This window comes from Bicyclus anynana, chromosome 26 (genome assembly GCF_947172395.1).
Source record: "Bicyclus anynana chromosome 26, ilBicAnyn1.1, whole genome shotgun sequence".
Classification (NCBI taxonomy): domain Eukaryota; kingdom Metazoa; phylum Arthropoda; class Insecta; order Lepidoptera; family Nymphalidae; genus Bicyclus; species Bicyclus anynana.
In genome coordinates this window covers 416,837-443,962 of record NC_069108.1, presented here as the reverse complement: position 1 = coordinate 443,962, position 27,126 = coordinate 416,837, and the positions used below count along the sequence as shown (strand labels likewise).

General features: G+C 35.8%; 1 protein-coding gene across 1 annotated transcript; it reads left to right on the top strand.

Moving 5' to 3' along the window:
- Positions 1 to 7,551: 7,551 nt before the first annotated feature.
- On the top strand, positions 7,552 to 27,008 carry LOC112045718 (cardioactive peptide). The gene is made up of 5 exons (XM_024082007.2): positions 7,552 to 7,563; positions 20,933 to 21,042; positions 22,645 to 22,723; positions 23,252 to 23,313; positions 24,093 to 27,008. The coding sequence occupies exons 2-5, from the start codon at positions 20,968 to 20,970 to the stop codon at positions 24,249 to 24,251; spliced, it is 375 nt and encodes a 124-aa protein (XP_023937775.2). The 5' UTR covers positions 7,552 to 7,563; positions 20,933 to 20,967; the 3' UTR covers positions 24,252 to 27,008.
- The last annotated feature ends 118 nt before the right edge of the window (positions 27,009 to 27,126 follow it).

The following is a 27,126-nucleotide window of genomic DNA, read 5'->3' as shown; positions in this document are numbered from 1 at the left end:
CTCCTGGGAATACGGAAATATAATATAGCCTAAAATAATATAGCCTAAAACACCCACAAAATATAACATGACTATAAAAAAAATTATTAAAAAAATAAAACCGACTTCAATATCCAAAAATGTTTCTACTATTAATTTGTTTTAATTTATTAAATTTTTTTTTAGTGCTAACATGTTATAAGTGTAAAACAATATTAAACATTTAGAATATCCATCCAATCCAATAGGTCCAGGTCTGGCCGGTGGGAGGCTTCGGTCGTGGCTAGTTACCACCCTATAGACAAAGACGTACAGCTAAGCGATTAAGTTTTCCGTTACTATGTCATGTAGAAACCTAAAGGAGTGTGGATTTTCATCCTCCTCCTAACAAGTTAGCCCGCTTCCATCTTAGACTGCATCATCACTTACCATCAAGTGAGATTGTAGTTAAGGGCTTACTTGTGTAAACTTATAATAAATCTGTAGAGAGGTCAATTCTGTACATGAAATATATTTCCAAAGTAACTATCAGGGGGTGATTAGTGATCGATATTGATGCCAAAATGCAATCAGTAAAATTTTTGTTTTTCTGTCTGTCTTTATGTTAGTTATAGAAACAAAAACTATTCGACGGATTTTAGCAAAACTTGGTACTTTTATTCCTCATAGTCCTGGGCAGGTTATAGTATACTTTTCATCACGCTACGATCAATAGGAGCAGAGCAGTGGAGGGAAATGTTGGGAAAACGGGAGAAGTTACTCCATTTTTACAGCGATACTAATGTAAGAGCTGGATTAAAGATGTCTAAGGGCGGACGAAGTAGCGGGCGTCCGCTAGTAAGGAATAAAAAAAAACCTTCCCATTTCCTTTTCAAAGCAACTACTTGCAGGTCATCAAACTCCAGCTTCAGTAGTTAAGATAAGAGTTAAAATGTTAACAGTTACTTTAACTGCCTTGTTTGTTTAGAAGTTAGGAAAGTGCACTCCATGGCTTTTTCATGTGATTTTTATGTGAATTCTCTATTCTTGCAAAGTAAACGATTTGTGTTGACTCTAGTACATCTGATCCTCCACAGTGAGGTCCTGGATTCGATTCCCAGTCAGATTGGGATTTTAATTTAAGTAGGCACTTATAATAAAACTGTAACAGGTCAAATTCTGTGCATTGAATATACTTTGAAAATTTTAATTATTATTTTTTGTCTGTATGTCTGTCTGTCTGTCCTAAGTTGGAGGCAGTATACATTAATCGATACCCAAAAATATATTTTTTTTTATTTTGTTGACCGGGCATCACGCTGAAACTACTGAATGAATATAAATGAAACTTGGCTCGATTCCAGACCATAATACGCAGAAGGTTATATATATAGGATATTTTTTGGTCGCGAAAATGAAATCATTAGGGGGTGATACAGGGGTTTATAGTTCAATGGAAAGTCCTTCATTTTTCAAGTTAGTTTTGTAATAATTGGTATTTGTACTGCCCAAGAAATACTAATTTCAAGATTTTTTCAAAGTTGTTAGATATTGTAAGATACTCCTAAATGGTTAAAAAAGGGTTGAAGTTAATATTCAATAGAAATCTTTAATGATTTGTATATTTATATATTATGTATTCAAATTATTATTATACACATGCGTGAATATAAATAGAAGGGGGTGAAATAGGGGTTGAAAATTTATATTGATTTTCACGAGAACAAAGTCGCGGGCGTATTAGTCCAGGTCTGGCTGGTGGGAGCCTTCAGCCGTGGCTAGTTATCACCCTACCGACAAAGAAGTACCGCCAAGCGATTTAGCGTTCCGGTACGATGTCGTGTAGAAACCGAAAAGAGTGTGGATTTTCATCCTCCTCCTAACAAGTTAGCCCGCTTCCATCTTATACTGCATCATCACTTACCTTCAGGTGAGATTATAGTCAAGGGCTAACTTGTAAAGAATAAAAAAAAATTGTATATTGGAGAAAGAATTTTCCATCATAAATATAAATGCGAAAGGTTCATCACGAAATCTTGAAACCCGCTTGATGTATAAAGCTGAAATTTGGCAGGGAGGTAGGTTATAGATAGTAAGTATCTACTAAGAACGGATTTTGCGATAGGGTTGGATTAAAGAGGTCTAAGGGCGGACGAAGTCGCGGGCGTCCGCTAGTTTTGTTTAATCTGTACGTATCTTACCCTGGTTATAAATCTTAGCTATAACTTATCGTGAAATCAATAAATCTTTACTCGTCATAAGTCATAGTTCACTTTGATCGACAATTTATCGCATGATTTCGTGTATATTGAAAATTTGTGTTGTTTATCTTCTGAATTGCACTCAAATTGAGGGTTAAATCAAATCAAATCAAAAATCATTTATTTCAATTAGGCTCAGTTTACAAGCACTTTTGACACGTCAGTTGACTATTTGTAAAGATTCTACCACCGGTTCGGAAGGCAGGTTCTGCTGAGAAGATACCGGCAAGAAACTCAACAGTTGCTCTTTTGAAAAAGTCATACAGTATTACAATTTACAATTGATAACAATTACTAATAATTTACATTTCTTATAGTTTTACTTCCTGTGTGAAGGTGGAAGCTGATCCAACGGCCTCCAAGCATCTTTATCATTAAGGAACTCATCAATGTTGTAGTACCCTCGACTAAGTAAATGTTTTTTAACACATTGCTTAAAGCTATGCATTGGCAGGTCCATCACAGTCTTGGAGATCTTATTATAGAAGAGTACACCCAAACCTACAAAAGATTTTTTTACTCTTTGGATATACAGAAATAACTAACTTATGCCCGTGTCTAGTAAGACGTGGGCTTAAATCTCCTTTTCGTTTGTACAAATTAATATTTTGTCTTACATATACTATACTGTTATATACATATTGACAGGCTACTGTTAGTATACCTATTTCTTTAAACTTTCTATTTCTTTTAACTTTTTGGAGTTTACTTCATAAGCCCCCGGTCACAGAGTAACCAGAGAGAGTCTTTACAAACTGCGTGCTGAAGTCAATATAACCCATAAAAAAAAAACAAAACTCACACGTCTCCTTGACATCCGCATATACAAACTTTTTTCATCATTTGTATTTCAAAATTTAACACTAACAACAATTACGTAAATTAATATAACAATCAATAATAAACAATAAAAAATACTCTATCTTATTTCATTAGTTTATGTGAACAGTTTTTAAAATATTTAAAAACGTGTGACGCCATTTTTCTTGAATAATATTGAAAATTGATGCGACGTTTAGTATCGTACTGTAAGGTTTCGTAAATATTGTCTAAAATGTGGTTTTTCTAGTTAAATGTATATGGAATATTACATTGTTATACAAAATGGAATTTATAAGAACAATATTAACACGTCCGGCAGTATGGCCGAGTATTTAATTTAAATAAATAAAGTATTCTATGGCTGTACGGTGTAATGCCTTTGCCTTTTGGCATACAAAAAAAAGAAGGAAAAATGGTGACGCGGGCGGGAGTTACAAAATGGTGGACGACGAAATTAGATTATCGATTTAATTACTAAATTACTAATCATTGAGTGTAAATGAAAATGTACGACAGTTAATGTTTACGAGATTTCGTGATATTGTCAATGTCGAGATTTACTGTACCTATGGTGAAGATGAAATTAAAATGTATACCTACATGAGAAGTTGGACTTTAATTCAATATCTCTAAGTTATGGACGCCTCTTACAGTACTGACAAGAGAACGTATTCGTTTTTGAATATCGACACCGTCGTGTTCCGTATGCTACATCTGTATATTATTGATTAATCTGTGCCCCCGGTATGAAAAAAACATGGGCAGTAAAATTCGATGAACGAATGACAGTGCTGCGTTTTTGTGCGCAAAGTATTTCAATTTCACTAGGATATCGCTAGCGTTCGCTAGTTGACACTAAAAAAAGTAAATTGTATTGAGTCTATGCAATAGTTTGTAATCTATGCTCAGTGTCTGTCATGGCTGACAGTTTTCGCGTGTACCTACCAGTGACAATTGACATCTGTCACACAAGATTGTAAATTCGTTTGATTTGCCGCGTTCTGTGGCGAAAATAGCGAAATCAAAATAGCGAAGAGATTAAATTCCCTGTTCTTATCTCCACATTTTTAGTTATCGGCATATATTGACATTGAACTAAAGGTCAAAATTCATTATAACGCCTTGGACACGGACCGGCTGCATATCGCCTCGAGGCGTCCAATATATACCTACTCCTTACTTCAAAGCTCACTAATACGAGTAGGATATGTAAAGTAAACGCCGCGCCTCGAGACAACCTTATGGTGCCTCGTTGCCACCATGCTTACCGCTCACCGACATCGCGCTTACTCTTACATTACTTCGTATGGTCCAAGAGCTGATACGCATTTCTGAGAAGGTAGGAACACATTTGGAGTATTTGCAAAAAAACTCCTAAGCTAAGTCTCTAGTTCTATTTTAAGGCAGCTAGGCTAGGTTTTTAACTTGACTCGAAAACTTACCCAAAAATATCCACCAGCTCTGGGAATCGCAGCCGGCGAGGTGATACGAAACCGATACGTGTTCGAGACGATATAATGAGTTGTGAACCTTATCTCATGCTCTCCGGAGCACGGGGGTATAACACCTCCAACTGTAAAGAAATCTTTGTATTGGGCTGTGGTTCTCAACAGAGAGTTCGTGGATTCGATTCCCAGCTCCAGTTACCACCCTACCAGCAAAGATGTATCGCCAAACGATTTAGCGTTCCGGTACGATGATGTAGAAACAACCAGGTGTGGGTTTTCATCATACTCCTAACAAGTTAGCCTGCTTCCATCTTAGATTGCATCATCACTTACCATCAAGTGTTATTGTAGTCAAGGGCTAACTTGTAAAGAATAAAAAAATAATAATTACGATTCTGTAATTTCTGAAGAAAATTTTATTAATTCTCTGCGTGTGTGAAGTCTGCCAATCTGCATTGCCAGCGTGGTGGACTATTGGCCTAACCCCTCTCATTCTGAGAGGAAACTTGAGCTCAGCAGTGTGCCGATGGGTTGATATTGATGAATTTCTTAAGCAGGTTTGTTGGTCCATTCATTTGTTATAAACTACCTCCTTTGGTATCGAGTATATGGAATGACTGAAAAAAATATTTTGTATTTAGTTATATTGCTTGTTTCATTAAGAAAATAACTAATTTTTAAGCACATTAATAGCTTATCTATAGAAAAAAACAGAGGAAAGTTAAAAACGAGCTTTTTTAAAAAACGTATCACCCCTAAACTACTTAATGAATTCAAATCAAAGTTGGCACGATTTGACAATGTGTTTATTCAATGACCACTTGTCATTGAGTAAAAACAACGGAACTTATAACCCGCGCGAAGTCAGCGAATTTCTCTAGTTCATGGATAAAAACAAATCCATCCCACTCATTTATTATATGTAATTACACACCTTTTTTCCAAAAATTTTGAGAGTTTACAAAGTTAACTTTGTAGGACTTCCTGCTCGTATTACCTTGTTGTCTTATATTTCTGTTGATTTAGGAATAACTTGAGTGTGATCTTTGATCGCACGCGACTTTGTCTGATCGATCCAGTTTTGACGGCCTGGTGGAAGGCTTCGGCCGTGGCTAGTTACCAGTGGCGAAGAATGCAATTTAGATGAAGGTAACTCGCTGTAAGACTTCGCTCCGGACATATTCCATTATAGTAGATTGTTATACAAGGGGCTAAAAAGACCCATTATATACGAGATCCCCGGCTGGACCGATTGAGGTTTTCTTAATTGGTCCAGGTCTGGCTGGTGGGAGGCTTTGGCCGTGGCTAGTTACCGCCCTACCGACAAAGACGTACCGCCAAGCGATTTAGCGTTCCGCTACGACGTCGTGTAGAACCCGAAAGGGGTGTGGATTTCATCCTCCTCCTAACAAGTAAGCCCGCTTCCATCTTAGACTGCATCACTTACCATCAGGTGAGATTGTAGTCAAGGGCTAACTTGTAAAGAATAAAATAAATAAATGAGAAATAAAATAATGGCGGATTGCTATTGAGAATTTCTGAGTGTTAACAAAATCGGGGCTCGAACCCATAGCCTCGTGATCAGAAACTAGCCAACCACTAAACCACTCAAGCAGTTTATAAGCAAGTACTGCTAAAAAGGTCGTACACATAAAGCCTATGGTTTAATCAATGGCGTTGGAGGCAATATTGGGCACTTTGATGGTGATGCAAGCAACGAGCGCCGCGGCCTACGGCCTGCCCTACGCGGCGCAGCGGGGCGCGGGGAACAGGGGACCTGTGGAGACGGTCATAAGTCTAAAGTCAAAAGTCGAATATTCCATACTCCATTCAATTGGGAAAATGGAATAGGCTAATACACTTTTTTATCAACATCATTTCAACCCATATTCGGCTCACTGCTGAGCTCGAGTCTCCTCTCAGAATGAGGTTAGGCCAATAGTCTAACACGCTGGCCCAATGCAGATTTTCAGACTTCACACACGCAGAGATTTAAGAAAATTCTCTGGTATGCAGGTTTCCTCACGATGTTTTCCTTCACCGTTTGAGACACGTGATATTTAATTTATTAAAATGCACACAACTGAAAAGTTTAAGGTGCATGCCCTGGACCGGATTCGAACCCACACCCTCCGGAATCGGAGGCAGAGGTCGTATCCACTAGACTATCACGGCACTTTTTTTAAAATGGTCTTGAATTGTTCATTATCGTTCTACTAGATCTATGTTTCTCAAAGTGGGGTACGCGAACCCCTAGGGGTTCGCCATTTGACGGTAGGGGGTTTGCGACAAGATTTACGTAATGGTGGCTTGATATCTGATGCCAGGTGAGAATTATGGTTAAAATTGTCCAAAATTACTCCTAACATTGAATCCATTTGCAACAAGAAACAAGCATAACATTAATATTACAAAGACATTTGTTTTGGTACGTTATGTGTTAACTTTTATTCTAATAAAAACCTTATTTTCTTCAGTCAAATATTTGTTTTCTTTGGGGTGGTTGGTAGTGATTGTGGGTTAGTTAGTAAGGGGTTCGCTGTCACTTGGATATTTTAACAGGGGTTCGTATTTCGGTTAAATATTTTTTTGTCAATACGAGCCTGTTGGGCATGATTGTCTATATTTCAACTGTTTCATGACGTCACTATAACAAATCTTTTACAAACAGAGCGTTTGACAAAAATGATAGTATCTAAACGATTATTTTGACGTTTAGTACATCAAGTAACATTGTGACGTCACAAAATTGACGTCATGGTATTATTATTATAACAAAAAAGCTTGAGTTACTTAAAAAAATAAACACTGTTACGAGAAATTGGCTGGTGGGAGGCTTCGGCCGTGGCTAGTTACCACCCTACCAAACAGCCCGTTTTCATCTTAAATTACATCATCACTTACCATCAGGTGAGATTGTAGTCAAGGGCTAACTTGTAAAGAATTAAAAAAAAAGTTTTAATGATCATCCCTCTCTACGCATGCCCCAAGCCAGCCCTCAGTTCGCTACAACCCCTATATATAAGCGGCTCTCGGCCGCCGCCAGTGCATTGTGTGCTTCAGTCCCGCTGGTGGTAAGTGATTATACTACTTAACATCGCTCATCATTCATTTTCAAAGCATTTGCTGTGTAAAGATTTCTTTTCACTGTAAAAATATTTATAAAAAAGAATATGCATTAGAGAGAAAAAAACTTTAATATTATAATATTTCTTAAAATAAATATTTATTAAAAAGAAGGATATAGAGCTGAAACCCACCATCTATTTAAATTCTATAATTTAATTTCGAAGAAGATTCACTTGTGATCTAATGTCTTTGTAAATACCATATAAATTGAGCCGTGATAGCCCAGTGGATGTGACCTCTGCCCCCGATTTGGGCATGCACCTCCAACTTTTCCAGTTGTGTGCATTTTAAGAAATTAAATATCACGTGTCTCAAACGGTGAAGGAAAACTTCGTGAGGAAACCTGCATACCTGAGAATTTTCTTTGTTCTCTGCGTGTGTGAAGTCTGCCAATGCACATTGGGCCAGCGTGGTGGACTATTGGCCTAACCCCTCTCATTCTGAGAGGAGACTCGAGCTCAGCAGTGAGCCGAATATAGGTTGATAATCATGATGATGATATTAATTTTTTCATAAACTTGATATTTTGTGTATTTCCCGGGGTCATATTTTTACATATTTTAAAACTTCATATTTTGTTTGTAGTAATTTTAGTTTATTAAAAAATACCAAATGATTTGATACATTAGGTGTCAAAGTACAAACGTATAATTTTGAGATTTTTCAAAATTTTATTTAACACAAAATAACTTATAGACTTTACATAAAACAAAATAAATGTTATAGAATTTGCATTAATTTCCAAATTACGAGTAAAACAATAATTTTAGAAAAAAAAAATTCACGAAATACCTAAAAGAATGATAAATATTAAAATAAATAAATATTATTATTATTATTGGCTCTCATTTATTTATTACTCCTTTTTTTAAAATTTTTAACAATATAAGTATAAAATACAAAACATTATTAAAAATTTATAAAAAAAATTCACCCTCCCGCTGCGGGACATTTGAGTGCCCAAGCAACCGGTGGTCAGGGCTCCAGAGTGAGGAACCTCCTCACAATACGCGCCGTCTCAAGAATCACTGCCTTTTGTATCCGACTCTTGATCCAACAGTTAAGCGAAAGCTTCTTAAGGTGTTGGTTGAATATAAATAATAATTATATTATTTATATTGTACGTAAATATTTAGCGCCTGAAATTCTTTGACCACTTCGTCAATTATACAAAACTTGCTCATTTATTTTGACAGATAGACTTATAAGTTTCAACCGCGTAATTCCCTTCCATTTAATAGAAGTTAGAGGAGCATGCTATGTACCGGATTCGAACCTACGCCTCCGAATCGAAGGCAGAGGTCATATCCACTGGGCTATCATGATCAAAAATATGTTTAGTAATATATATTTATGCTAGCTATCACATAAAGCCGTTTCCCCCAAGGGTTGTCTGAGAGAGAAAGCTAAGCTTTACCCACTTGGATATTAATGACGTATCATATCTTGAGTACTTTCATTACATTGCTAGTTTCTTATGCTATGATCTTCATTATCATTAACATAACATAGTAAAACATGATGTGGAATCCGATATACGTTGGGTTGGATCTTACAAACCATTTAACGGATTTTGATCAGTTTGAAGGCGGTGCCAAGTTAGTGCTGTAATAATTCAAGCCGTTTATATAATAAAGACTAGCTGACGCCGTGCGGTTTCACCCGCGTGGTTCCCGTTCCCGTAAGAATACAGGTATAATATATAGCCTATAGCCTTCCTCGATAAATGGGCTATCTAACACTGAAAGAATTTTTCAAATCGGACCAGTAGTTCCAGAGATTAGCGCGTTCAATCAAACAAACAAACAAACAAACAAACTCTTCAGCTTTATTATATTAGTATAGATTTAGGACTTTCAGACAGTTCTTTCAGAAACGGCTTTAATTAACACAGCACTACTTTGGTACCAAAAAGCAATGACCAGTGGACCCCAGTGGATATGACCTCTGTCTCCAATTCCGGAGAGTGTGGGTTCGAATTCAGTCCGGGGCATGCACCTCTAACTTTTCAGTTGTGTGCATTTTAAGAAATTAAATATCACGTGTCTCAATCGGTGAAAGAAAATATCGTGAGGAAACCTGCATACCAGAGAATTATTAATATAAGAAGAAAAATCTTAAATCTGCGTGTGTAAAGTCTACCAATCCGCATTGGGCCAGCGTGGTGGACTATTGGCCTTACCCCTCTCATTCTGAGAGGAGACTCGAGCTCAGCAGTGAGCCGAATATGGATTTATAATGAGGAATATAATGAGATAAGTTTGTTTGTTTGTTTGCATTGAATAGGCTCTAAAACTACTGAACCGATTACAAAAATTCTTTCATTGTTAAAAAGCTACACTATCCCCGAGTGCTATAGGCTATATTATATCCCCATATTCCTACAGGAACGGGAACCTGCGGCATCTGCTAGTATTGATAAGTTAGAGAAAAATTAAAACATTTTCATTCAAGTTTTCCCGTCCATGAAAAGCGAACCCAAGAATGCAGACAGTAAGAACTCGCAAAGATATTTAATATAATACCATTTTTAATTTTAACTTTTCCTAAGTATTGTTTTTTAAAAACACATCAAGATCCAAGTTTGTGGTGAATAAGCGTTAAGCTTGCTGTGTGCATTCTTAACTGAACTAAAAAGGAGGAATTTTTTTTAATTTTTAACTTACCGTTAGTGGATCAAGTGCTTGCATAGATATCTACTTTCTTACCTTGACACTGTCAATTTTCGGTTTTTTGTCTGTCTATCCATATTTTTGTTGACCGAGCATCACGCTGAAACTACCGAAAGAATTCAAATGAAACTTAGCATGATTTGAAACCATAATACATATAAGGTTATAGGATACTTTTTGTCGCGAAATTAAATTAAAAGAGGGTGAAACAGGGGTAGAAAAATTGTACGGAATGTTGCAAGTTACAGTTGTACCTACACAATAGTATTTGTACTATTAGGAAAATCAAAAAAATTATGTCATTCAAGATTTTGTAAAATTCTATCTTTATAGGATTAAAAGTAGGTTGAAGTGTTTTTGATATAAATCGTTCATGTTTTGAGTTATATTTTTGTAAAGTGGACTCATATTCAGCTCACTGTTGGGCACGAGTCTTCTTACAGAATGAGAATGGTTAGGCTAATAGTCTACCACACTGCCCCAATGCAGATTGGCAGACTTCACATACGTAGAGAATTGAGAAAATCTGTGGTATGCAAGTTTCCTCACGAGGTTTTTCCTTCACCGTTTGAGACACGTGATATTTAATCTCTTAAAATGCACACAACTGAAAAGTTGGAGATGCATGTCCCGGACCGGACTCGAACCTAATCGAAGGCAGAGGTCATATACATGTCTAAAACGAAATTTTTGATATTTTCTCCGGTATATTATAAGAAACCAATCCACCAGACCCTAAGTTCGCAGTGACCCTTTAAGTTAACCTTAGATTAACTTTAAATAGTTTAAAAAACTAAAAAACGTGTTAAATAGTTTAAAAGTTCAATTAGTCAGTCCGCCATCTTGGAAAGGCCATCTTGGGGAGGCTGCCATATTGGATTTGTAATGACGTTTCTTAGCTAGTCATATATTGTCATCAGAACTCAGAGCGTGTGCAAAATTTCATCCTAATCGAAGACCGGGAAGTGGGCCAAATTAAGATTCCAAGATTTTCTTACATACATAGTTAAAAGCTTGGGGAGGCCGCCATATTAGATTTGTAATAACGTTTCATATCTAGCCATATATTGTCATCAGAACTCAGAGCGTGTGCAAAATTTCATCCTAATCGGAGACCGGGAAGTGGGTCAATTTAAGATCCCAAAAGATGGAAAAACATTTGATTTTCTTGAAGCTAATATAAGCGTGTTAAAAATCATTAACCATTTTATATACCATCTGAGTACGTCAAATATAAGTAGGTATGAATAATTTCTCTAACCCCGCCATCTCCTAATGGAGTGATGGTTCTAAACTATATAAATGATCTCTTCTATACGTAGCCAGGCGTTGAATTTAAATTCTAAACAAGTAACCATGGTCCGTAGTGGACGATTATTAAATGATTAGTGACGTCATGAATATGCAAGTATCGTTATTAAGAAGTTGTAGGTAAAGTCATTAGTATATCAATTATTATGTAAACTGAACTATTAACCGTATTGTGAAAAAAACTTTATTGTTTACTAACAGACGTCCGCGACGTATTAAGAAATTCATATTAAAAAATACCATATTTGAAAGAAAGAAAGAAGAATATTTTTATTTGGTCATTAAATACTGAAAACTAAGCTTTTATATTACACTAGCAGATGCCGCGCGGTTTCACCAGCGTGTTTTTCGTTCCCGTAGGAGTACGGGGATAATATATAGCCTATAGTCTTCTTCGTTAAATGTGCTATCTAACACTGAATGAATTTTTCAAACCAGTACCTAAGTAGTTCCTGAGATTAGCGCGTTCAAACAAACAAACAAACAAACAAACAAACTCTTCAGCTTTATAAATTAGTTTAGCATAGATAAGAAAAAAAATTGCGGAACACGCAATCACTTAGTTAGTCTTTGCCGGTATGGTGGTAACTAGCCACAGCCGAAGCCTCTCACCAGCCAGCTCTGGACCAATTAAGAAAACCACAATCGGCACAGCCGGGGATCGAACCCAGAAGTCCACCGCGCATACCACTGCGCCACGGAGGCCGTCAAAAAGTAAATCTTATTAAGACTAACTGCTGAATCACCAGGCAGTCACTTTTAAGAGCTCTTTCCTCAGATGTTTTAATAAAGTAAAATTCAGTGAGTTAAGTAAACAAAGTAGTTTTTACTTTTGACACATGATTAGGGTACAGACAGTTTCAAACAACAGTTTTCCAGTGCCCTGTGATGTGACGTTTTATAATTTTGCCATTTGTTGCCGCGGTCAAGGGTCCGCTTATGGTCTAAGGTCCGGCATTACAAATATATATCCTCATCTGTTATTTAATTGGGATATTTTTTTTAATTTATAATTTTTTTAAATATAACCAATATTCCCATCCCCCTCCAACTAGTCGACAAAGACTGTGCTAGGAGTGGGTACGACAATAGACCAACGGTGAGGGGATCGAACCACCACCCCTCAGTGATGAGTCCAACCGCTCTTACCGTTGAGCTATTGAGGCTTATTCATCATTATCATCATCATATCAGCCGATGGAGTCCACTGCAGGACATAGGCCTTTTGTAGGCACTTTCAAACATCACGATACTGAGCCGCCTGCATCCAGCGAATGTCTGCGACTCGTTTGATGTCGTCAGTCCATCTGGTGGGGGGTCGAACAACACTGCTCTTTGTAGTGCAGGGCCGCCATTCCAGCACCTTGGGACGCCAACGTCCATCGGCTGTTGGAACTATGTGCCCCGCCCATTGCCACTTCAGCTTCGCAACTCGTTGAGCTATGTCGGTGATTTTGGTTCTTCTGCGGATCTCCTCATTTCTGATTCTGCGTGAGGCTTATTAAAATTAATTAAATGATAAAAAATATTCACATTGACACATTGCACAATAAGTTGCTCGTTGTCGGCTCGATAGTATTAGATGATTATTTTATTAAATGTATTTAATCTCTTACCGTCATTAGTCAATGAAAATACAATAGTTAATAGAATATACCCATAAAGAATTGAAAAATAAAGGTTGCCTGCTTTCACACTGCTACTGTAGGGTTGCCAGATATAAACAGTTAAGTAATGTTATTTATGACAGATTTGTTCGTAAAGTATCTGTTATTTCAACAATTTCAATATTGTAATGTATCTCATTAACCACATGTGTCGTAATGTAAAGAAAAATGCACATGTGCTGTAATGTAATATAAAACCTTTATCATCGGTCTAAAAACTAACGGTACTTTTTTAAAGCTTAGCAAAAAGTTATTATGTCAGAAAAGTGCTCAACATTTTATGAATAAAATTCACTTTGTGAAATAAAATATAATAAATAAACATTTAATACTTTAATTTTTATAATTTTGACAATAAATGACAACCATTTACAACAGTAACACAAAAACATTAATTTTCTTGATTAGTAATACGGGTTGTTTTTGGTGCATTTGCCTAAAAAAAACGCTGGTGCTCGCACTTTGCTATCTGTGTAAAAATTTACAGAAAGCATTTTCAGAAAGTGTGTTCAAAGAGTGTTTCCTCGCAAATGTGTTATAAAACGTCGTATGACATACGTGCGCTTTGATAGTTACAGCCTCTGCTTCCTTACTACCGCTCTCGCCTGTGGCTCGAGCTGCAATATCATTTATCAATATCAATCGGCTGTAATTTTCAACTTACCGCACTTATATCATAGTGCATATCATATTATACATATATCCTCATCAGTTATGTAGTTTCAATAGGTATTTTGTGCAATATTTTCATCTATTCTTTCTATCATTGAATTCTTATCCCAAATAAATAAAAGATGAGGGTTTATATTTGTAATGTCGGATGTTAGACTAAAAGCGGACCTTTGACCGCGGCAACAAAGGGTAAAATAAAACGACCATGAATAAAAATTTTAATAAAAAAAATTTAACCGACTTCCAACTCTAAAATTGACCTAAACTAAATAGCAAAAAATAACATCTTACCTATGTGCTACCTTCTAATCAGTTTGAAGGCGGTGCCAAGCCAGTGATGTTTTCATTCAAGCCGTTTAATTTCTGTGTTTTTTTCAGAAATGGCTTTAATTAAAACATGACACTAGATTGGCACCGCCTTCAAACTGATCAGAAGGTAGCACATAGGTAAGATGTTATTTTTTGCTTTTTAGTTTAGGTCAATTTTAGAGTTGGAAGTCGGTTGAATTTTTTTATTAAAATTTTTATTTTTTCATTTTTAGTGTTAGCATACCTACTAAATGTGAGCAAAAATTAATAAGCAATAAGCTAAAACGTTAATTTATTATGAATAACACCTAAGTCTTACAATCCCAATTTTAAAAATACTACCTTAACTCATATACAAATTTCACTCTCCCTTTATTCACACGTAATATGAATATCCAGAAAAACGTAAAAGGTATCTTAACTAATAAGAAGTAGCTACTGTCAACCGTGGAGGAGTTCCCTTAACTCTCCATCATCTTCATCACCAGACCCTTAATACAGTCACAACCTATCCAGGTGGAAAGTTCTCATCAATACAAATTTATCAAGTCCAAACACAAGGTAGCTACTGCAAACCGTCGAGGAGTTCCCTTAACTGTCCTTCGTCTTCATCACCAGACCCCTAATACAGCCACAACCCATCTAGGTGTAAAGTTCTCATCAATACAAATTTATCAAGTCCAAACACAAGGTAGCTACTGCGAACCGTTAAGCAGTTCTCTTAACTGTCCCTCGTCTTCATCACCAGACCCATAATACAGTCACAACCCATCTAGGTGGAAAGTTCTCATCAATACAAATTATTCAAACTTAAACAAAAGGTAACTGCTGTAAATCGTTGACGAGTTCCATCGTCTGTGTTTCGGCTCCATCATCAGACCAACTCCAGACCTTCATAAAATTGTAGTGGTTTAAAATACCTTATGGAAACACTAACAAACGCACTAGTTGTCTTTACAATTTTCGAAACTTTCCCTCGATTTCTCCAGGGTCATCAGATCCTGACATGAAAAAAATAGGACCACCCTGGAATCAAACCCTTCAAAACATAAAAGGAATTTTCAAAATCGGTCCATAAATGACGGAATTATCGCTGGACATACATAAAAAAAACATACATATAGCCGAACGTAGAACCTCCTAATTTTTGGAAGTCGGTTAAAAACAAATAAAGGAATTAACAAAACCTGTTTATTTACCTGTTTATTTTTTAATATATAAATGGCGTTTAGCATGGCCTGCGATTTTTTATCAGCGTGCCTATTGTCTCATATTTTATAGAAGCCAGATTTTTTTGTTACCAATGCCCACAGAGTAACCAGAGAGAGTTTTTACAAACTGCGTGCTGAAGCCGGTGCAACCCATAAAAAAAACAAAAGTCACACGTCTCCTTGACATCCGCTTAAACAAATTTCAAAATTTAACACTAACAACAATTACGTAAATTAATATATTAATCAATATTATCAAATAAAAAAATACTCCATCTTATTTCTTTAGTTTTTGAGAACAGTTTTTAAACTATCTATAAACATTTTTCTTGAATAATATTTTAAAAAATTACTGATTTTCGTTCGTATCGTACTATACTGACAAGAGAACGTATTCGTTTTTGAATTTCATATTCGTGACGGGTACGACACTTCGTGTTCCGTACGCTCCATCTGTAGGTAAACCAAGTTATAACTAAGTTACATTTTTTTGTTTCTGTTAAATGTTTATATCTTGAATCAGTTTTTTCAATGCTACTTTAATTAATGATTTTAATTAAACATACATACGTGGTACATATACCACGATAAAACGACGATATTTTTAATGTCGACCCAGTTGCATGGATCGTGGTCACGACGGGACTCAAATATCGACATTAAAAATCTCGTCGTTTTATCGTGGTATATGTATCCGTTTAAATAATATTGAACAACCGAGATAAGTTTAATCATTAATTAAAGCAGTTTCAACGACTTGCCAAGTTTAAAATGATGTCTCTTCGCAGTAGGCGAGAAATACGCGACCAATGTTTTTTACATAACATAGTACATTATGAGGTGAAGTGCAGCAACCTACTTGACCGGGTCTGTCTTTCGGTTCCGATTAGATATCCCCGTCATTGCAAGAAGCGTAAAACATTTCATATCCCTTTCGCTAGAACACATCTCGGAAACCAAGCCCCCGTTGCTCGTATATGCGCAAAATATAATGAACTATCACGTTCTATACCTGGCATCGACATATTTTCCAATTCTTATAGTGTCTTTAAAAAAAAACTCACCGATCATCTGTCGGTGAGTTCTTCCCCATAATAATTAAGTTAAGTTATATCTGTTTTGTTCCTTGTGTGGTATTTGACTGTTTACATGTTTTTTAGTTTTTAGTGAATGTTGTGTGCACTTGTCATAGATGTACGTATAAGTCAATGCGAGCTAGTTATATATTATTTGTGTATGTCTCTATATGTATATTGTAAGTTTACGTAAATAAATAAATAAATAAAAGCAGAATTGAAAAAACTGATTCAAGATAGAAACATTTAATATTTCTGACAAAAAATGCAACTTGGTCATAACTTGGTTTACGGGTTTTTCAAAACGAATCAAATTTTTACATAATTAGGTGATGCATCCCCCACTTGCGTTTGATTAATTAAGTACGGAATGCCCTGCATGTAAAGATAGATAAAGATAGATTAGATGGATTTGAATTCTGTAAGATTTCCACATAGAAACGCTTTCATCTAGTTAAAATGCTGTTCATAATATTTCGAAAATGGCTCCGATTAAAGTTGAAAATCGGTGTTAAGAGCCAATCGAAGTCTCACACTCGTGTTGAGTACGAGAGGTGTAGGTAGCCATCTTGTGACGTCACATAATCTCTTGCATTCCCTCTCAGACTAAATACATAAGGACTAGTATCGCACCCAAATTTTCTGCCATTTTCTAAGAAAAACGAGCTTAGATTTTATACATATCTTATACTAAACTAGCAGTTTTTGTTAGTTTTTTACACCATTTAATTACACAAAAAGGTATTTTTTGTAAACTATGAAACATCGATTCTATAGAGACAGTGTTTATAATCGCATAAGATCGTTGATCATATACTTTGACAGAAAAATAATGTCTTGCGAGGCAGGTCTTTATCTAATTAGTCTGAGCATTTACTATTTAGGTACTTTACTATTTAGCTGATAATAAGCGACATTAGAGGAGGTTCTTTACCGTGTTTATTTGTATGTTTGTCGTAGCGTCGAAACATAAGGATGGACGGTAAGGGGGTGTTTATTTATGAAAAAGCTGGTGGGAGAATACATTTTATAAGATTAATTAATGGCTTTCTTGTAGTACAAGATCCAGCACAAGAAATGTATACCCTCATGTGTTATTTAATTGGTTGTAATATAAATGATACAAATATCCATATTGGACATATATGTTGCTAAGTTGAATTGCGGCCGGATAGTTACATTATTCGTTATCCGAGCCGTGATAGCCCAGTGATATGACATCTGCCTTCGATTCTGGAGGGTGTGGCTTCGAATCCGGTCCGGGGCATGCACCTCCAACTTTTCAGTTGTGTGCATTTTACGAAATTAAATATCACGTGTCTCAAACGGTGAAGGAAAACATTGTGAGGAAACCTGCATAACAGAGAATTTTCTTAATTCTTTGCGTGAAATCTGCCAGCGTGGTGGACTATTGGCCTAACCCCTCTCATTGTGAGAGCAGACTCGAGCTCAGCAGTGAGGTGAATATGGATTGATGACGTATTTGTTTAAATAATTTTCATTGTTTACGAGTGCTAAATTAAATGAAATTAAGATAATTAGGCACTTTTGTTCGCCTCAGTATCGAAGTGCTAGTGACTTATCTAATAAGTACAAAATCTTTGGCTGTAGTCAACAAAATATTTTCGTCAATTTGACTGCATACGCATATGTATTAGAGGCGTGAACCCCGCCTACGTTACAATATAGGTAATACGGAGTCCTAACAGCAATATACTCATAAAGAAGCGACGTTATATGACAATATCATTTTGGGATAGGCGCGTCTGTTTTATTATTGTGTGTGGGCTTGATGTCGCGATGGATTAGCGGTTTAGTTGATTGGTTACAGGTTATGAGAAGGTTTGAGTCTAGGTATAAATAAATTTACTTAAGGGCGGTGATTAGTGATCGATACTGATGCCAAAATGCAATCAGTAAAATTTTTGCCTGTCTGTCTTTCTGTACGTTCGTTATAGTAATAAAAAGTACTCGATGGATTTTAACGAAACTTGGAACAATTATTCTTCATACTCCTGGGCAGGTTATAGTATACTTTTCATCACGCTACGATCAGAGCAGAGCAGTGAAGGGAAATGTTGGGAAAACGGGAGAAGTTACTTCATTTTTACAGCGATACTACTGTAAGGGCTGAATTAAAGAGGTCTAAGGGCGGACGAAGTCGCGTGCGTTTGCTATTTTAAAATATTTTAAAAAGTAGCCTATGTGTTAATCCATGCTATAATATGTCTCAATACCAAATTTCAGCTAATTCAGATCGGTAGTTGCGGCGTTAAAGAGTAACAAACATCCAAACATCCATACAAGCTTTCGCGTTTATTTAGTAGGATTAGCTTCGTGCATTCCTCCATAAAAAAATTATTCGTCCTTAAGATGATGCATTAAATTTCACTCTTCCTTATAGTATTAATAGGTACCTACAATATCTATCGCTCTAAGTCAAAGTCAAAGTCAAAGTCAAAATTCATTTATTTCAAAAAGACTTAGTTTACAAGCTCTTTCGAAACGTCAGGTAATAATATTAAACTTAAGATAATGGTGATAATAATTATTCGAAACTTAAATTAAAGTTACGAGGGTTCCAAACGCGCCTTGGTCCGAGAAGAGCCCACAACAAACTCAGCCAAGTTTATCCTTTTTTAGTTTATCACCATTTAACAATAGGTATATAAGTAGCCTGTCATGTAATACATTTCATTTCCAAGCAATTTTGTCATTTACGTAATCATTGACAATTCGACTTTTCTATAAGCAAGACCGTGAAAGCCTACTTTTGGAAACCTTGAAAATGCTTCACAAGTAACTTTTATCGAACATCTAGTTATCAATTAGAAGGCGGTCTCAATTGAGAAGACAAATATTGTTTTGCGAGCGACTGGAGGCTGTCGAGGGTACTTGTTGATTCTGGTAGTTTTTACAATTAGACCTCGAGTTCTGGACCCTTGTTGTTGTTGGCGCGATCTTTAGTTGTTTTATTGGGTTACGATAAACGATATTTTATACTATAGTATGCGCATTATCATCTGAGTCGTCCGGTCATAAAAGTCAAAAAAGATAGGAATGTGCAGCGCGCCTACCTGCGCACCCTAATTATCGATAAACGGCTACCTGCGCACGTGCTAATGATGAGTCAATAATGATTTGGACGATTCTGATTGGTCGGTTTCTAATGTAATTGCATTGCGTATTTTTTTTGCTATAAATGTGTTTACTGCAATTAAATAAATACATTCATGTGTTACTCGTTGCGCACTATGGATACTAATATATAATAAATTTGGCAGAAGACGAAGATTCTGATGATGAAGACTCAGATGAAGATTAATTTTATTTAGTTAATAATTATATAATATGAAATATGTATTATATTAAATCAAATATTGTTAATTTTTTTAATTTTGTGAACAAGATACGATAATAAACTTTACTTATCGATAATATGTCTTTCATTGTTACACCCTTCACTAGACGGCTCCATAAGACCCATAAGTGCAAGCGAGATAGATATAGAGAAATGATTTATGGCCCTAAGACTCAGTTGTTAATGCTATTAGTATAAAGATATGTTACGTGCCTACAGAATCGCCGCAAAAAGTAATCTGAATTTAGCTACTCCATTGAACGCACAAATTCAACCGACTTCCAAATCACAAAAATAAACTAAAAAGCGAAAAATAACACCGTATCTGATCTGAACGTACTTCTGATCACTTTGCAGGCGGTGCCAACACAGTAATGCATTAACTCAAGTCGTTTAAATCATATTTTTTAGGATTTTCAGATGGTTTTTCTCGTGGTTCTTTCAGAAACAGCTTCAATTAACATGGCACCGCCTTCAAAGTGATCAGAAGGCAGCATATTCGATGTTATTTTTCGCTTTTTAGTTTATTTTAATGATAGTAAAGTCGGTTGATTTTTTTTTGGAAAAAAGGTTTTATTACGAGTTGTTGATCGAGTGGCTGTGATGGTCAAGGAATTCCGTTTGTTAGCCTATTTTTTTTATTCTTTACAAGTTAGCCCTTGACTACAATCTCACCTGATGGTTAGTGATACAATCTATGATGGAAGCGGACTTGTTAGGCGTAGGATGAAAATGAACACCCCATTCTGTTTCTACACGACATCGTACCGGATCGTAAAATCGCTTGGCGGTACGTTTAGGGTGGTAGGGTGGTAATTAGCCACGGCCGAAGCCTCCCACCAGCCAGTCCTGGACCAATTAAGAAAACACAGGGTAGGGTAGAGGTAGAGAGGCGTATTGCAGGGTAGGGTATGGATGGGGTAAGTTCAGGGTAGCGTAAGGTTAGGGAAGAAGTGAGGCAAGGTGAAATTTCGAAGCGAAGAGAGGTATGCCTTGTGGTCAGAAGGAAAGCTGAATTTTTTTCTTATATTTCAGGTCCGCCATTTTGTCCAGCTGTCAAAGTTCCCGCCATGTCGGCCGCTTGCCGCGTCTCGTTGCTACTCCTGCTCGCCCTCCTCACCATGGACTTCTGCTACTCGGCTTCGGTTAGTTAAAGTCTTTAAATGTTTAAATCAGTATTAAAATGCATAATTATAAAAGTTTGCAGAGGATAAAGTTCGTAAAGTAAATCGAAACTAGATGGCGTCATCTATAATTAAAACTCGCTTCAGTTTGTTGTTTGGAAGATCATATTAGTTTGAGATAAACTTTGACGCAATTAAAACTAGATGGCGCTCTAAATAGCGCGATAGAAGTTAGATCGCTTTGTTTTGTCGAGAACCTTATTCCTTAATGTTATGTTTTACCTGTAATTCAGTTCAATTAAACCATTAAGTGTGATAATACGTGTCTCTTTAATTATTTAATTAGCTTTAGCAAGTGAAGTTGGTCTTGGTAGGTGCCCTCTGGTGCGGGGAACATTAAACCTTTTATTAATCTAAACTAAGAGGTGAGATTTGATTGTTACGATTTAACTCAAAAACTACTTGACCTATTTAAAAGAATAATGTTATCAAGGAATAATATAGGCTATTTTGGGAACTACGCAAGTGAAAATGTGTGGATCTGCTAGTAGTAAATAGCTTCATCTTGACCGCAATCTTTCTTGATGGAAAGAAAAGATAGATAATTTCAAATCAGTATAATCTAGACCTTTTGATTCCGTAACTAAACTAATAATTAATTAATTATTCATTCGTTCATTCATTAATTAATTATTCATCCGACTTCGTTGCGTCATATAGGTATGCTTCCAGACCGACCGACAAGGTTGATTTTAAGGACATTTCTTTATCGTTACATTTTTTTTATTGATAAGTTTGATTGTTGGTTTTTGACGTGACAACGTCTTATAAATTGGTTTGCCGGGTGACACTTCAAGAAACTGCGTTACGCTCCGCTCACGTTATGCGCTCACAATGAGAGCGAGTGAATAAAATTTTGTTAATATGAAATTCAGTGCGAGATTCTTTGTATAAATTAATGTTTTAAATATAATTCTTTGTATAAATAAATGTTTTAAATTGTTACTATTATTTCATCCTTCTTCCTACTATACGAATGAATATTCACATTAAAATTATTTTACCACTCAAAGTCGTTGTCACGTAAAACTTTCGCCCGAATACCGACTTTACAGGCAACCAATTTTTATTTTATAAAATAAAAATATTACAACCATGAGCCAATTAAAAAAAAACTTATAATTCAACGATCAACGGTCATTTGACCTTTAAAATGACAAAGGTATGGCCACCACAGGCAATGTGTCTTTGGTACGGTGGTTATAAAATAAAAAGAAAAAATTGTACATACGTCCTTTCTATTGAATATCGTAGTTTAATAAGATTTTGATTTTCGGTTTTTAGTGTGTCCTTTTAACATAATGACCGCAAACGCCACGGTATGAGCAATTTCGTTCACTTATTTGAGTTATTTTTATTTTAACTAAATTACTGGACCGATTTTCGTGAAAATCATATGAGACTGATAATATTCATTCTTTAGAACAAAATAAAAACCAAAAATTTCAATCAAAAATTGAGAACCTTCTCCTTTTTTTGAAGTAGGTTAAAAAACATGACTGTCAGTTACATATTGACCGTTTTACTATGCCCTTATAAAGAACTTTTCTTTTCTGTTTTCAGTTACGAGGCTATGACCAACGGATGAACGATGACATCATCGGGACACCGAAGAAAAGACCATTTTGCAACGCGTTCACAGGTGCGACAAAGTGCTCATTTATGGTCAAAACTCCTTGCATCCTTCCAGCTTCTGATTACTAACGACCACTACCATTACAAGTAGTCAATGAATTGAAGTGGTTCAAGCCTCAATAACATAAATTGTATATAAGCATACATTTAGACTGGCAAAATATTTCTTGCCTAGATCTAATATCTAATAAGACTACACTAAAAATTAAAAAAATATTAACCAACTTCAAAAGGCGGTGTCGTGTTAATTTAAGCTGTTTATAAAAGAACACTGTCTGAAAAACCTAAATCTTTATGTCATCACTACATGGCTTGAATTAATACATCATTGGGTTAGCACCGCCCTCAAATTGCTCAGCAGGTAATCAACAGCAAAGCAGCAGGAACATAATATGATATTATTTATCGCTTTTTAGTTTAGTCGGCACATTTTATGTGTTCAAAGTTGGTTGATTTTTTTTAGATTGCAATTATGTGAAGATTGTAACAGTCACTTGTTGTCACCAAATAAATAAATAAAAATCATACATTCCAGGATGTGGCAGGAAGCGATCTTCACCCACCAGGCCAATTCCAGAGCTGGTGCGGCAGAGACAGGTGGGTTGTTTACTTATAATCTCTACTAGCGGACGCTTGTAACTTTGTCCGTGAGGAAATCGAAGTAAACTTTCAACCCCTATTTTACGTCCTTCTGATTGCATTTTCACGACAAAAAGTGTCCCATAACCTTCTTCGTATAAATTATGGTCTCAAATCGTGCCGAGTTTCATTTGAATTCATTCAGTAGTTTCAGCGTGATGCCGGGTCGATTAAAAGACAGACAGACAGGTAAAAAATTAAAATATATATTTTGGCTTCAGTATCAATACATACTATACAAATACAATCCCCTCCAAAAAAAATTTAAAAATTTCAAAATTTACAGAATTTGACCTGTTACAGTTTTATTATAAGTATAGATTTGAGATTGATTTAAGATAGATTGAGCTGTGACCGCTCAGTGGACCCCTGCTTCCGATTCCGGAGGGTGTGGGTTCAAATACGGTCCGGGGCACGCACCTCCGACTTTTCAGTTGTGTGCATTTTAACTAATTAAATATCACGTGTCTCAAACGGTGAAAGAAAAAACGCAAGGAAACCTGCATACCTGAGAATTCTCTTAATTCTCTGCGTGTGTGAAGTCTGCCAATCCGCATTGGGCCAGCGTGGTGGCGTAACCCCGAATATGAGAATATGCCAACTCAGGAGACTCGAGCTCATTAGTGAGCCGAATATGGATAGATAGTGATGATAGATAGATATCAAAAGTTAAGATAATAAGCAAAGTAGCGCCTTGGTATTCTATTCAATTATCGTTTCCTTTTGACATTTCCCAGTACGTCGACGAAGACGGGTTCGCACCCCTGATGGAAAGTGACAACGCGATCGAGGACCTCTCCCGGCAAATTCTCTCCGAAGCGAAGCTGTGGGAAGCGATACAAGAAGCGAGCGCGGACATCGCTAGAAGGAAGCAAAGAGAAGCCTTCCGGAAGTAACACTGTCGAATTAAAAAAACCCGTTCTAGACCATTTCTGATCAGTATAACTGATATTAAATATCAGTTACTTAAAGATAAAGATTTATATTGTAGACTAGTGAACGCTCGCGAATTTGTTTGCGTGATTTTTTTGTATATAAATCTTGTGGGAACCGTGCATTGTCTTCTTCTTCATCGCAGTAGTCCCTTCGATGCATTGTTTACAATTCTCCTCCACACAGTCCGGTCCTCAGCTTTTCTAATGGCTGTTGTTACAGGGAGGAGTGAGTGACTTAACCTGGTCAAGCGGGTAGGTGATCGGCCGCGTGGTCGTTTCCCCTCCACGTTGCCCACCATTAGCTTACCCAGGTTATCGGGAAGGCGACGGGCTGTGTGGCCAAAGTAACTCAAAATCCTCTGGTAACTTGGAATAGTCTCTACGTTATCTAATAACCTCCTCTATCTAAAGAGGAGAGGAGAGGAGAGGAGGAGAGGCAGAGGTCCACAATTTTTTTTTCATAGATCACTTTCAAATGTAACTGGTTCTGGCGGACCCCCTGCTAAATTTCTATTCAAAACTCGACAATAAAAGTGAATTTTTGTTGCAACTGAATCAACAGCCACCACGAATTAAAAAAATAGTGAGCATTGATTTGTTAATATTAGAAAGACGGACGGGGGTCTTTTGACCGATCTTGAATGAAATGAATTTAAAAACTATTTGTTTTTATGCTCCATCTTGTCGTGACTTTTAACAAAATAGTTCATATTTCAATATTCCATTCCTTTTTATTATTTCATTCATTCCATTATATTATTGTAATATCATTGTGTTATAATAAATTAACATTTACCGGCTCCCAGCCATATGACCACGCGGTATTTAATGATACAAATTAAATCCAAATTCCCGCTTTCGAATCGTGAACCCCCATTTTTATTCTACGTCAACGTAGACCCCCGCCGAGTCTTCCGTAGATCCCTGGGGGTCCACCTAGACCACTTTGGGAATCGATGTTCCAAAGTCTCGTCAAAATCGGTTCCGCATCTTCAATTTTATATTTTTGACTTAAGACTCAATCTGCCTGCACCGCTTTGTTGAAAATCACTAGTCAAGTAGCTTAGCAAGTTCGTTAGTGACACTCCCATGATATGCGGGCGACGGGGGAAGGACTGTGCGGGTATGAAGTTGAACACAAAAATGTGTTTTGCCGCAATATATGTAGGCAACTTATTTGCAATGTGACACTGTGAACATTATATATGATTTATTTTGTCTCTAATACCGGATGCTGGATAGACATATAGGTACATAAGCCAATCTAGGCGTTTTGAAACGTTAGATTTGATTGTTTTGTAAAGATTTTACTGCCGGTTTTTTAAGAAATTACTGAGTTTCTTACTCAACAGTTGATCTTTTGAAATTATTACAATTAACAATAAACTGGCGCAATATAAGAATTTCTGGTTAAAATCTTAGATAAATAATATAAATCTTTATCTATACCAAGAAAACATACCATAATATTGATTTTGAATATTGAAACACTTGAAAAAATTAAAAAAAATCTAATATTAACCTTAAATTTATGACAAATGTTGCAAATTGATTTCGTGAAGACAACAGCCGCTTAGAATTTTATTTTTAACACATTGACCAATTGATCTCAAAAACATAAATTTCAAATCCATTTATTATTATTTTTCTGTAAAATTGTTTACATGCACACAGGTCATTCAAAAAATATATATTTGTTATAAATTATAATTACAGATTATTTAGTAAATTAAATAGATTTTTCTGCTTTTTTGTCTAATTAATGAAAAAAATATTTTTATAGGTTAAAACTAATGTTATTCATAATTATTATGGAAAATTATACGCTGATTATGAATTTTTATTAATATTTAATGGAATTTGATAATAATTTAAATACCTAGGAGGTGACAATTATATATTGAAAATTGTATATATTTTTTTAATTATAAGCTAGGTTATTGTTTTAATAGCAATTCGATAATCAAAACATATTGTTATTATAATTATTTTAATGAAGAATCAGTAAATTAGTTTTGAATCGTTAATTTAAAAATAAATAACGCATTAAAAAACAGAAACATCTAATAATGATTGATTTATTTTGATATTCTCAAAAAGCCGACGAAAGTAAAGTGAGTTTGAAGATACTCAAAAAGTTTGTAATTGCAATAGAGAAAAGTGTGATTCGAATAAGCTCAGACTTTTTTGTATTCTTTATTATTTACTATGCTTTCATACTCACAACTATATTTTTTATTTACTCAGCTAAAATCAGAAATTTTAGTTACTACAAAGACCAATAAAATGTCTGGAAAACGTAGCGGCAAAAAACGTGCTAGCATTTTCCATCGGATCTAACTGACGTTGTTAGTTTTTCGCTGAGAATGGCAGAATAAATTTAATCAAATAAAATAATCTTTAAACTTTAATTAAACATATTTTTTATTGACAATTTGTTTTATACACAGCATGCCAGCAAGGACTCTCCGGATGCTGTATATTATCTTATTAAGTCAACCATTGACGGTCTTTTGACCATTGGTCCTTGACCATTCTCACGTATCTGCAGCGCTAACGGCAGCGACCAATGCACGATCAGTTATAGTCGTGGGTGCTGCAGAAACGTGAGAATAATTGATCGTCAATGGCGTGCATTATAGACAAAAATAACATACCACTTGGTAATGATAAATGACACGTTTATTGTTTAGTCATTTAGTTTCTTTTAGTGGTTAAAAATGAATACGTAATAAATGTTAGTGAGTTTTGATTAGTTTTTGTTTATATTATTATAATAAATATAAATTACACTCCCTTAGTGTGGGAGGTATGTTAGTATGTAAGATATTATAAT

Bases quoted from the DNA above. Each gene is read 5' to 3' on its own strand.
- LOC112045718 (XM_024082007.2), top strand. From the start codon at position 20,968: ATGTCGGCCGCTTGCCGCGTCTCGTTGCTACTCCTGCTCGCCCTCCTC. The intron at 21,043-22,644 runs GTTAGTTAAAGT...TTCTGTTTTCAG, and splicing joins ACTTCTGCTACTCGGCTTCG to TTACGAGGCTATGACCAACG. The intron at 22,724-23,251 runs GTGCGACAAAGT...CATACATTCCAG, and splicing joins ATTTTGCAACGCGTTCACAG to GATGTGGCAGGAAGCGATCT.